This window comes from Ciconia boyciana, chromosome 10 (genome assembly GCF_034638445.1).
Source record: "Ciconia boyciana chromosome 10, ASM3463844v1, whole genome shotgun sequence".
NCBI classification, from domain to species: domain Eukaryota; kingdom Metazoa; phylum Chordata; class Aves; order Ciconiiformes; family Ciconiidae; genus Ciconia; species Ciconia boyciana.
Genome location: NC_132943.1, coordinates 36557196 through 36570696, shown reverse-complemented (window position 1 = coordinate 36570696; position 13501 = coordinate 36557196). Strand labels below are relative to the sequence as shown.

General features: G+C 37.7%; 1 protein-coding gene across 11 annotated transcripts in view; it reads left to right on the top strand.

The window, feature by feature from the left end:
• The window catches only part of GULP1 (GULP PTB domain containing engulfment adaptor 1), a 167307-nt gene that overhangs the window by 110550 nt on the left and 43256 nt on the right, over positions 1-13501 (top strand). For 8 of the 11 annotated variants that reach the window (XM_072873848.1, XM_072873847.1, XM_072873846.1 and 5 more), the window contains one exon: positions 8280-8351. The exons of 2 other annotated variants lie outside the window; for them this stretch is intronic. In XM_072873848.1, the coding sequence (XP_072729949.1) occupies positions 8280-8351 (72 nt within the window). Of the gene's footprint in view, positions 1-2760; positions 2805-8279; positions 8352-13501 lie in introns of those variants that run through there. One more of the 11 variants, XM_072873850.1, reaches the window with a different exon arrangement.

The window sequence follows — 13501 nt, the reverse complement described above, 5'->3', positions numbered from 1 at the left end:
GTTCTTTACTCCTTTGTTTTATCCAGCCTCTGAGCACAGGATTCTTGCATGTGAAGGCTAATGAACAGTGCAGCACACATGAAGAAAGAATGCTGTCAAAAGAATGCATGTGTCCCAGTCACAACCAGGGAATGTATGATATAAAATTATTTTTCTCCAGTGATGAATTTGCTTTCACTACCATCTTCCCCTGCCCTTGTTTCTTTCATGCCAAATATTATCTCTGATTTTTTTGATTATTTATCAGCTATGGGAAGTGCACCTGGGCTTAAAAGAAAAACAGGCCTTCAGTATGATATATTAATATTAGCATCACTGTCATTTGTGTGCTGTTAAAATCTTTGTCTTTAAGCCCTTTTCCTATACATCAAAAGCTTTTGAAGAATTTTCTAAAAATGACTTGAGCTTGCAGGTTTTTTTGCTCCAAGCTGGCGTATCCCTAAGGGATATTCCTCTTACCCTGCTGCTGCTGCCTGCGTGCCTCCACTGGGTGGGAATGAGGAGCTGACTTAGACCAGCAGTGAAGTGTTCCCTCCAGCTAGCACGTCTGCAGAGCAGAGCCAAGGAACTACTTTTTCCTCATCCAGTTGTTTGCAGTGGAAGTAAGTCTGCATGTAGCTGTGTTTATTCTCAGCCTGCAGCTAAAATCTGGGTAGCTGTAAGGTGGCTGATAATGGTGTATGCGAGGGGAGAGCAGCGTACGCCCCACCACCGCGAATCCAGCTCCATTATAATCTTCAGATTCAGCCTGACAGCTCTTCAGGGCATGATATAATTTGAGATGTGCTTCTGAAGTGCTGTGTAGATTGATGGACTGAAGAAACACTGAATGTTTTTTCTTGTACAACTGGTATTTTCTATAGTGACAGTCTTGACAAGATAAGCTTTTTACCTTCTCTGCTTTCTTTCTGTATTGCAGCCTGCTCTTATCTTCCTTGTGGAGGTACTAGCTGTATCTCTTAACGTTATTTTACATTTAGGATTAGACATTTTTATGTAGAGAACAGCTTTGGTAGCTGTGTTGCAATCTGATTTAATTTTGAATATATCCTTGTTGATAGCCTCCTTAGCATATGACCACACTGATCTCTCTGGAGAAGGTCTAAGTTTTGATCATTTACAAAGTGTGTCCTAAATTCTGCTGAAGTTCTGCTTACAAACAAACCAGTTATGTTGTTATAAATGTATACTCCTATTGTATTCTCCTTTTTCTCTGCCTTTTAGTTTTTCTCAACTGGCTGTGGATGAAAATGTAGTGGGACTTGAGAAAGAACATGACCTGGTGTAATTTTTCTTATTCTTTTGCCTTTAAAATTACACTAAGCTAGATTTAGCTTACTTGGACCACGCTTCAGGTTTCTTCCCAGTGAGCAGCTATATAATTTCTCTTTTCATCAAATCTAAACATGCGTTAGAAGAGAGGTGTAGGCAGGATTAGGACTGCTATATGTCCTCAGTTTCTCAGGCATCTTTACCAGAATATTTCTAGATATTCCTGCTTCCAGACATTCAGATTCCTGGCAAGAACCACATCCAGAGCCTGGTGAGGTGTACTGCTCCAAGGAAATGTCTGTATTGTGTATGTCCATCAACTGTTCAAAGATACATTAGGCTTTAGTTATCAAATTATGTTCTTTGTTATTTAGTCATAGCACCAAATTTAAAGACTGAGATGATTGCTTACACTTTTGATAGTGAAGAGTTCTTAAGTTACTGCACTTCTAGAGAATAGAAGAAAGTACAAATTAAACCAGTGTGGCTTGTTGAGAGGTTGCTTAAAATTAAGCACAATATGTTTTTTACATCACTGCACCTGGAAGATTCTTTTGTTAACCGTTACCTAATTATTTTATGGTCCTTTCTCTAATGCTCTCTTTTTTCCCCCCAACATTTCAATAGCTTATCAAATAGATTTTTCTGTCTTTATATCTTAATTACTGTAAATATTTTCACCTCTGTGTTTTCTCACATGCATTTGGCTTAATTCTACTGATGGATGAAATACCTGGTAATATTTGATTTCCATTAGAAGACCCTTTTTTTTTTTCTTTATGTTTTTAATCATGCATTCCTTCCTTTTTTGCAAATAGTACTCGAACGCTCCCTCAGAAAAATGCGTAGAATTTTTTTCCTGTGTCAGAGTCACCATTTGTGCGGAACATTACACGTCAGACGACCAGGGGCTATTCAGGGAATGTGCTGATGTCTGTGGCACTTTTCTCTCTCATACTCTCATGTGGTGAGTTTGATTTCTGCTCTCATTTGAACAGCAATCATGCCTGGGAGAGTCAGTTGTTTTTAAGGTGTCCCTAGAGAAGTGCTCCCCAAAAGGGAAACATCCGAACACTTATGTACACTGGCAAAAACATGTATTGGTAGAGAACCAAGGAAGCTGTTACAGGTGGGGAACTGGACTGTAGGGTGGGGAAAGAGAAGGAACCCAAAATAGAAAGAGGTGTGTGTTTCATAGTCCATATTGTACTTCTGCTGTTTAAGTGATGGAGAAGGCTCATATATGCAAGGCTGAGCAAAAACTGTTCATGTCTTAGGAAGTGATTAACAGCTCAGACATTTGTTCATCTGTTTTCTGCATAGCTTCAAAACCGGTCCCACTTCTCTTTCATTCTCCTTTTATATTATATACTGTCATTCTGATGTTATCAGAATGTGGATACATTTGTCTTCCTTTCATCAGTAAATCAACATCCCTTCAACTTCTGCTGTAGAAGGAGCTAATTTGTCAAATTTTGGCAGCAGGTATCCAGTAATTTTGCACTGCTTTTTTCCTTTATTGTATGAGTTTGGTAAGTACTTTTTTCATATAATTGCATTTAAATCTGCATAAAAGAGAACTTTTAATGTTCAGGTTTCAGAGTAATAAAGAAATGTGGCACTGTGAAAGACTGGATTGTTGTTTTTTTTAAAGATTGAAATGTGATGACAGAAGAAAACAGATGTTGTTTTATTATTAAAATATCCTACACTGCTCTCTGCTGGAAGAGTGGAAGTCTACGTTAAATATTCAAAAGTGCACCTAAAACTATTTCTTAGCCAAGTTTTAGGTTTAATGATATTTTGACCCTGGTAAAACTAACTTTTCTGAAGGATGGATAGGGTTTTTTTTGTATTCCCCCTAAGTTTTGAAGAAAACCACCTGGATATACTTTGCATGTAAAAAAAAAAGTAGAATGTTGAGGGTCAAAATGTAAGCTGACAGGGCGAAGAATTACTGGAGAGTGTCTTGTTAATGACAAGGAAAAAAAGTGAACTGTTAACCTTAACAATTCACCTGACCTCACTAATAGCTATTGGGCATGTGATAACAGCAATAGACTTGTCAGAACTGTAAAGGATTCTGAATGCCTGAAGTTGCCCTACATTTTAATTGACTTTTAATTGAGCCAGCAAAATAAAAGTAAAAAAGACTTACCTTTTATTTTAATAGTTTCTCCAGCCAACGTACAACTATAAAAGCATTTTTAATAATTTCACTATGGAATTGGACCAAAACATGTCTTGCTCAAGCTAAATGCATGGGAAAATTTTCCTTTCAACTACGTCCTGAAGAGATGTTCCCCACAAAGGGTCTGCTTATGAGTTTGTTGTGTAAGACAGTCCTCATGGCCATTACAGGGCTGAATTATTCTCCCAGTTGCTGTCAATGATAAAACTTCTGTTGATTCTAATATGATGAAATAGTGTCTGTTAATTGTCCGCAGCTGCACTGTCTTGCAAATCTTTGTATGTGGAGTGAGCGCATCTGGTTGTCTGCTAATATTAGATTACGGTTTGATCCGAGGTGTTTACCTTGTATATGGCTGGTCAACAGCTCACTTTCTTAATGGCAAACGTCAATGAGGGAAGAACAAGCCTTAATGTTCTTCAAAGGAACAGTTAAACTGTTTTGACTGATAAGATCCATTGACCTCATAGAAGTTATTTCTGATTATAGACAGCTGCAAGTGAGACGAGAATAAGTAATAGATTAGAAAAATGACCTTTCATCAGTTTTGTAGGGAATATGCTTGGAAGAATAGCAAACTGCAATGAAAACTGTGTAGTAATTTATATGGGAAAAACATTGCTTTAGCTTGCTTTGTTATACAAAATACTAGATGTCACCCTCTTCGAACTTCTTGAAGTATCCAACCGAAACTCAGTATGATTATGGTGAACTTCTCGTTAGCATGAACTTAGCAATGCATAAATATTTAAAAAGATGAGTCTAGTGGCATGCCTAACTTACTGATCATTTTTGTTTGAATTGGCTTAATATGCATGAAATACAGCAACTTCAAGAATAACCCTTTTACTACCTTCAAACAGTAAATACCTGTAACAATCATATGTAAGCATTTTTCATCTCTATTATGTATTTGATGTTAATGAACACTAAGAATTTAATGCATTTATTAATTTGCATATAGGATTAATACTGAATGATCTGAAGGGGAACTGCTACGTTATTTTCTGTTTCTCTCTTCTGCAATTAAGTGTAGGAGTTGTATTAGCTTGACTCTCAGGAACAGTTACATTTCGTGGTGGTGGTGTTCCTCATCAGCTGGGTTTGCAAAAGGACCATAGCTGCAGGAGGGAACCTGAAGTGATCAAAGCAATCGCTGACTTTTAAAGTTCCTATCTAGAATTCTGCATCAGTATCGCTTTCTAAAGGAGCCTGATCTTGAAAAGGGAAGTTTCATGTTTAGCAGTTTTGCTTTGAAATTTTTGTGGCAGAAACTCTCCCACGATGAGTATTTATCCTATTCATGCCACAGCTGTACCGAATTCCTGATATAACAAATATTTGTTCTTTGTGTTTGTGTGAGATTTGGTGAGAAAAATCTGCTGAAAAGACTGTAATGAAATGGCCATCTCCCCATTTCATGAGGATGGTGAATTAGTTGTTAGTTATTTACTTTAGAAATCCCAGAGGTGGCAGCGCATCCATTGTGTTGGGGATTATACAAACACAGAAACCTTCGTCACATCGAGCTTGTCATCTAAAGTCTCAGCTTTGCAAATATATATGTGTTTGCTTAGCTTAACTATTACAAGTAATGCCATAGTAATTGGCACCTAATATTAAACAATGTATGATGATAGGGCAGATCACACAGAAAAAGTACAGAGCAGATGAAAAAGCAAGCAATAAAAGCCTCCAGTTAATGTTAGCTATATGTTAAACCTATATTGCATAGTCATTCTTTTGTTATAATTATAAAATAACTTGTCTTGATTTGAAATTCTGTTAATATTTTGCCCCAAAATAGATCAGTCTAATTAATACAGATGTTCAGATGATTTGCTCTTAATTGTGTTTTTTTTCCTCTTTATTACTCTCTTACCAAAAATAAATAAATAAAATGAGAAAGCTTATGAAGGTCAGGCATGAAATGTGTAAGCAGTTATAACTAAAATTGGAGCTTACCTGAATAAAAAATGTAGAACTGCAGTTAACAGAGATACAAATTTATATCAGATACAAACAGTGCAAGCCATGGCATGGTCTCGTCATCTCTGATTGATATTAACACTTAAGCTACAAATCTTCTTTGTATTTCTGGATTAAATGCATCTTACTATATTTTCCTACACTGAATAGTTTATTAAGCATAAGCTCTAATTCCACATTCAGTTTAAAACTGCTGAGAGCAATAAAAATTTCAGTAGCGATGCTTAATGTCAAAACCGATACTCATCTGGAAGACAGCACATTGTGAATGTCTGGTGGAATTCTGGTTGGTTAAGTTATGTTCCATAAATATTGATATAATGCTCATGATGTTTCCATACAGTTAGGGTCTTGGTTGGTGGGGTTTTTTTTTTGTAACTTGTTGAGCAAACCCGATTAGTATATGTTTCTTCAGGTTTTGTCAGTCATTTAAACCTGTGCTTTCAGCAGTTTATCTTTCTATTTAGATGTCTACTTCTCCCTCCCCTCCATGATCAGAAATGGTAATTTCTGATTTGGGGAACATTACTATGGGCTTAAAAATTCAGTGACCTTTTAACAGATTCCCCAGCTGTGGCAGAAGCTTAATTTGGCGCTTACACTTTCTGAGGCAGTAATGTGAGTTAGCATGAGGTACAAGCCCCTGGGAAAACAGTATTTATGGCAGTTATTGTTCATGGAAAGATTGGTCTGCTGCTGGCATTTATTGAATACAGTGAAGATACCTTCATTTTTCTTGGACTTTGAATCAGAGGGAGATAGCTGACAGGGAAGGGGAGGGGAAATGACTCTATTGCTTTTAAGATGTCTTTTGCTATCTCAGATCTCAGTCGTCTGGATGGAAGTAAGCAAATAAGAAACGTAGGGCAGCCCTGTGCCCTTCTGGAGAAGCGGCTGCAGGCGAGGCAGCATACCCCCGGCCATCTAGAAGTGTACTCGACACAATTCCACCGATGGCCTGGCCCTAAATCTGTATCAAGAAGTACCAGGCTGCTTACATTGATAATGCCTCTGGAGCTGCCAGTTTCAAAACTACACAAATGCTAGGAAGCACGCATGGGTGAAGTACGCTCAGCCGTCTTCTACTTCACCGTGGGCAGCAGTGACCTGTGTTCTCTGTTCGTGGAGCCTTGTCCACGCTTGCAGCTGTTATTTCCTTGTTTACACAGGATTCCTGTACTGTATATAATGTACCCTGGCCTGCTCACAAAATTTACAGCAATTGTACTTCTACCTCTTGTGTGGTGCCAAGTGTGTGGTCTATAAATATGCTTGTGTACAGATATCTGGTATTATCGGCATTCCTCTTAGATTCTCATCTGACCTTATCTACTTCCTTTCTTGTCCATTTAAGCCCGTGATTACTTTTTTTTTTACTTACATACATTTGCTCATGTATATTCACTCGCCTTTCCCTTTCTGTCTCTGTCACATGTCGTATCCATAATGTCCAAGCATCATTCTTCTTTCTCTATGTGCATTTTCTGCAACTGTCCCTTTTCCAGGGAAGAACACACCCTCTATGTAAAGTCATCAGAGATGTTGCATGAAAGACATCAAATCAATAATAGAGGTTTCTGCTTTGTTATTACAAAACTTTGGTCTCTGAGCTGGAGAATTGTAATAGTAGAGAATATTGACAGCAGATGTACCTGGTGTTTTGATTTGCACACTGTTGTATTCAAGATGGCACATCATATTTCAAAGTCAGTAGCAAATTTATAATGAGACTTAATTATTGGTAGATTAAAGTACACCTTAATTTACAGCTTAAGCACATTGACTACAGTAAACACATTTCAAAGTTTTAATAAAATTAAAAACTTGAGTTACTATGAAATGTCTGTAGCTTGGCAAATTTAAGTTCCTTTTGAAACTGCTAAGGCATAAAAATCATACATACCTCTGTGTGTCATGTTACATAGAAAATTGTGTACTTTAGAGAAAAATGGGGGTTTGTTCTTTCTTGCTAGCGTTATTTTGGCATATACAGGTACATGGTGTGACTTAAATCAACTGTACCTCCATGTGACAATCGGGCAATTCAAAATTAATTAATTTATTACATGGAGGCGGTTCGGGCAGGATTATTGTACCTTTCATAACAGTATATAAAAGGAAAGCAAAACTGTAAAGAAGAACGTAAAGGCATTTCAGTGTACAAATAAAGAAATGGTAAGGTCCCTTTGAAGTATCCTGCTTTGTATATTGACAGGTATATGTTTGGTTTTCATTAAAACCTTACTTTGTAAAAATATGATTTCTAGTAGAAATTCTTTGAATATGAGCCTTTTTTTTTTTAATGTAAGTTGGAACCTGGTTCCTTTAAATCTATGAAGTTACCGTACCAACCAGCTCTGAGAGCAAAATCAGGCCTTTTTAATTTATCTTGCATCACTGCATGAAAGTTTTAGTAACATAGTTGAAACCATTGACTCATGTTGATTCATAGGAAGTATCTTATATCAGGGTTGTTGTTGTTTTTTTTTTTCATTTTTTTCATTATTTTCTAAAAGAGGTGATATTACCAAAATGACAATTTCCCAGTGGAAAAAGGTATTTAACCTCCAATTTACAGATTTGTATAGGATCGAGATAAAACATTTTTTAAAAGCTGCTTTTGATAACTCTTGTATTTGTCTAATTAGAATTTAATTCTTGTTATTCTCTTGATTAGAAATAGTTGTATGAAGGTTTGTTATTTATCAACTATTTAAACTATTTTCTTTCCAAAATGTTATTTGGAAATAATTGGAAAATAAAATTACATAAGTCAATTAGGCCTTTTAATGCGTAACTTACTTCTCACAAATTACAATCTTTCCAGTTTCTTGGCAGTACAGAAGTGGAGCAGCCCAAAGGCACAGAAGTTGTAAGAGATGCTGTTAGAAAATTAAAGGTAAGAAGGCATATTTAATGAAATATAAATGGAATGTATTCTTAACACGTTTTCACAGATAAGACACTTTGTAAGTGTTTCTAGGTAAATTCATTGGTTCTAGAAGCAGTTGCTTTTACTAATCTCTTCACTGGTGTGTAGGCACTTCCTTATTGTGTCCATATTATCAGATGTTCTGTTGTCCATGTGGTTAGTTGTCTCCTAGATTACACAATTACTTATAGTATAAAGTTTGTGTATCTTAATGTGTAATGATTGTTCTTTGCAAACTTTAGGGCTTCATTAATCCTAACTTAGGTAGCAACAGTTTGTTTTAGCTGCCATCCTCACTTTATGGCTATTAAATGCCTCTAATTATGGCACTCCCAATGTGTTGTCAGGGCATTTAAGAAAATGAACTCTTCCTTGACCAAATAACTAGTGACTTCAGCAATGCCTGTCCTTCATTTCTCTGGGCGGTATGGTGCCTTCCTATGAGCCCCAGTTAGGTGAGTTGCCCCTTGTTGCAAAACATAGAGTACCTACCTACTTAAGGTAAGCTGTTGGTGCCAGATAACAGGAGTAAGAATATCAAACCACACCGTAAACAGGCTGTGGTAGCTCCATGGGTACTGGCTGTCCGTGACGGCTCTTCATCTAAAGCTAATGGGTCTGATCCATGTAAACTGTTACACTGGAGGTAAAGGTTTATGACAGTGGCATGAATGTTGTTCACCCTCCAGCTGTGATAGTTGGTGATATATCTGGAAGTAGAGCTGTAGTGAGAGAATAGTTTACAAACCAATATAAAACTGCTTATTACAAGGGACATTACTGCCTTGTCCTCCGGGTCTTCATGTTTTGTTGGAAAAGGTCTGTGCGCACAAACACCATCTATGCGCACCATGTGCACCAGCACATAGATGGCCAAGAAAATCAGACATTTACAATTTCTTCTTGGTTGTATGTTCTTGAGTACTGTGGGACTCAGTAGACAATTGGAAAGTATCCTAGCGCAATGACCAAAGAGAGACAGGAAAAGTAAGTGTGTTCGTGGTATGCTAACGTTCTTTGGTTTTAGCCTTAATGCATTACCACTTGCTAGTTATTGACTTGTTGAGGGTTGCTAACTGATAACACAGCTTTGACTTGAGTGTTTGAGTGCCAGCTAATGTGCTTAAAGCTCTTCAAATGCTATGAGTTGTGGCAGGGAATGCTGATTTGATTTGTCTGCTAACTCACATTGCTGTGGAATTGCACTGTTTCATGCTTGGCTGCTTAGAGCTATTGGAGCCTTAGTTTATTTAGATGTAAAAATTGTTCTGTCTACGACTGTACTTTCCATAACTTTTTGTAGGGTTTTCAGTATTCATTTAAACAGAAGCTCCTCAGAAATGGACGGAAAATTTTGGGAATCGATATTGAAAAACTTGATTCTGTGTTGCATGAAACACTGTTCATGTAGCTCAGCCTTTAAGATTGCAGTTTCCCTTGAAAAAGCCATCTTTACAAGATTGATGTCTAACTGTGTTAAGGTATTGAAACAGAAGGTCTTTCCCATTGTTTTCACTCTACCAAAATAGTACAGCTGCCTTTAAAGATTAGCTTAGCCAATTCTTGGAGTGTTTTATGCCAAAAAGATTTACTCTGAGGCAGTTCATCAGAGACATTATTGCCTAGTTGTTTTCAAGTATTTTAGGCTGTTGTAAGTATGACCCTTTTTTAACCATAGCAGCATGCTGCCAGTCTGTTGTGGTTTGACTCCAGCCAGCAACTAAGCCCCACCCAGCTGCTCGCTCACTCCCCCCCAGTGGGATGGGGGACAGAATCAGAAGAGTAAAAGTGAGAAAACTCATGGGTTGGGAGAAAGACAGTTTAACAGGGAAAGCAAAAGCCACGCACACAAGCAAAGCAAGGAATTCATTCACTCCTTCCCAGGGGCAGGCAGGTGTTCAGCCATCTCCAGGAAAGCAGGGCTCCATCACACATAACGGTGACTTGGGAAGACAAATACCATCACTCTGAATGTCCCCCCCTTCCTTCTTCTTCCCCAGCTTTATATACTGAGCATGACGCCATATGGTATGGAATAGCCCTTTGGCCAGTTTGGATCAACTATCTTGGCTGTGCCCCCTCCCAGCTTCCCATGTGCCTGGCAGAGGATGGGAAGCTGAAAAGTCCTTGATTTAGTATAAGCACTACTTAGCAACAACCAAAACATCCCTGTGTTATCAGCACTGTTTCCAGCACAAATCCAACACATAGCCCTGTACTAGCTACTGTAAAGAAAATTAACTCTATCCCAGCCAAAACCAGCACGTTCTCCACCCCTTATTCCATACCATTTACGTTATGCTCAGGTCTCACACTATCCAATACATTCTCATTACGCACCATCACCCTTCCCATCCTTTAACATAATACACAGGTATCATTCCCTTAGTCTATGGACCACAAAAAGGAAGCAGAATGTATGGTTTTGTGTGTTTCTCGTACGGTTCACAGATATTACTGGAGTGAAGCCTATTGTGTTAGATGTTTTGTGTTTATAAAATTCCATTACCCTGAGCAAAGTTAACTGTGTGCAGAAATCTGTCAAGATAATATCCTGCTATGGAGAAGGTTTGATTCTATTTTAATGTTGTTTTATCAGACTCCTCCTAAGTAAAGCAGCTGCTGAGTGTCTCTGTCTCACTGGTGGAACTCCAGGCTAACCTGGACTCTCACTGGAAGCTTTTGGTGGGTTGGATTGTATGATTTGGTACCTTAAAATAGTTTGCTGTGAAAGCATGTCCACAAAGGATTTCAAATAACTGTTCTCTGAAGTGTAGGAAGAGCCAGAACTATTTTATTTTCTTGGGAAAACACATTTGTCAGCCTAGCACTAAAATTTAAAAGCAGAAATTTTTTGTGTATCCTTGTGTCATTGGAGTATGTAGATACCTGTTCTAACTTTTTACATGTGTTCCCTAAATAAACCTCCTTGGAGATATGTGTCTGAATCGTTGCTGCCAGAATTACACTATTTTCTTCAAGCTTGGAAGTTTTTAGCTTAGATGTCAGGTATTACATGGAATCTTCTATAATCACAAGTTTATTAGAAAACTCACAAAGTAATTAAAGTCAACTTTTGGAAAGACTTGAAAAATCTTGCAACAGAATTCAGCGAGCAATAAAGAGGTTTTATGTTTGAAACAATCCTCAATTAATTGAATACTCGTTTCAACATTGATTTATGTTCTGCATCTGAATTCTTTGAAGAGAAGCCTAGAGGTACTGGATTTTATTATTAACCACACATCTCTAGCTTGCTTTTAGAAAATGTTAATTAAAAATTTTAAACCAGTGAAAATAGCTTGAAAATGAATGCCTTATTTTGAAAGAAAACATATAGAGTGGTTTTTGAGTAGGAGAGTTTTTAAAACACGTGTAGCTTGTGATCCTATATTTATATTTTTTTATTGTACGGATTTGGTTTTAATTGCAATGTTGTTAATCATAATTTGTTTTTAATGAAAATTAATAGCTAGCAGAAAAACAGCTGACTTTCTTAATATTTGGAGCTATTGTTACAACTGGCGTGCATCGCACTAATAACCTTTGGAAGTCAGGTGCTTACAGTGATGTATAGGCCATGAAATACCGTCACTGTAAACTATTTTTCTTAAGCCATCGTGTCATCAAACTATGTCAGAATAGACATTTGATCTATAACTTTACTTCTTTAAATCAAAAGCTCTTAACTCATCGAGCACAGACCCTTCACTGGCAAACATGAGGTTTGTGCAAAGCTCTAGCATGCCACTCCATGAACTGACTTTTACCAGCAGGTGGAGCTGATGTTCTGCAGTAAAATACAGTACCTTGGAGGAAATTTTTCTCGATGCTTCACTGTACTTGTTTTATCCCAAATACTACTACGGCATTTTCTAAACACTTGACAATTTTGCGGGGTCAGTTGCAATTTGAATATACCGTTTTTTCAACCATCTATATTTAATTTTTCTAGAGGGTGGTTTTATCTAGTTGGGATTTCCCCTCGTGTTTTCAACTTTCTTGGAGCTGTACTGCAGGAGAAAAAAGAAAGTTGGACACTAATGTTTTAAAATGTGTATATTTATTTCTAAGATAAGGTGAACTGTTCTCATAATTTATTATGAAAAATTTTTTCCTCTCAGTTTTCTAGTCAAACTAATTCCTAGAATGAAATAAAAACTAAGGAAAATGGTACCAAGATGTTGTATCAGAATATGCCTACGTTATTCAAATGTGTCAATGTTGTCAGATCGCATTTTATTTTATAAAGTGAAATTATTACTTTCCTTAATTAATGAAGGATATAACTTCCAAATCAGACTGTAGGAAAGAATTTGGTCCTTCTCAAAAAGTTCTTGAAGGGTTGCCAGAGGTGAGAGCAGGTGGAAAGATCAGCATAACAAATGGCAAGGGCAGCATAACCAGACCACTAGTAAGCCAGTGGCGTGGAGAAGTGTTAGGGAGAAACCAGCAGTAAACACCTGAGTTTTGGGCTGTTCTTTTTACAGTCTTCAAAGGGATGTTTTTGTGAGGACCAAACTTAAGGCTGTTCTCTTAGCCAAGGTCCAACTCGGTCTCCTTTTCTCCTCCTTTCTTCTTCTGTAAGTGGAGATGACCAGAGATAATGTAAATAGAATTAATCACTTTGAAGCCGCTTGAAGTATTCTTCATCAGCTCCTTGACCCGTAAGGATACACAAAGTGAAGAGTGCTCTTTCACGTACCGCCACACGTGCTGTGATGCTGTCCTGCTGCTGCCCTAAATGGACATCAGTGGATATTGGTCTGAGCTCCCTTTCGTGTTAAAGCTGGGTTTCATTTGCTGTTGAAAGGACAGAGGAGGGTGGAATACAGAAAATCTTTTAATATTGGGATGAAGAGGTTTCCAGTTCAAGCCTTACAGCCGTCACTGTTCTCTTCGAAGTACTGGGGAAAGCAGAATGTGTGGTTCGGGACCAGCCAGGAACAGCCTGAAGACCCAAGCAGATCAGATGAGAAGAGTTGAAGAGAATACCTGTTTACCCTCTCTCTCAAAAAAAAAAAAAACAACCCCCAAACCATGACTGACACACACCCCCCCACCCACACACCCCCCCAAACAAAAAGCCCAAACAAAAAAAAAACCCAAACCCCACA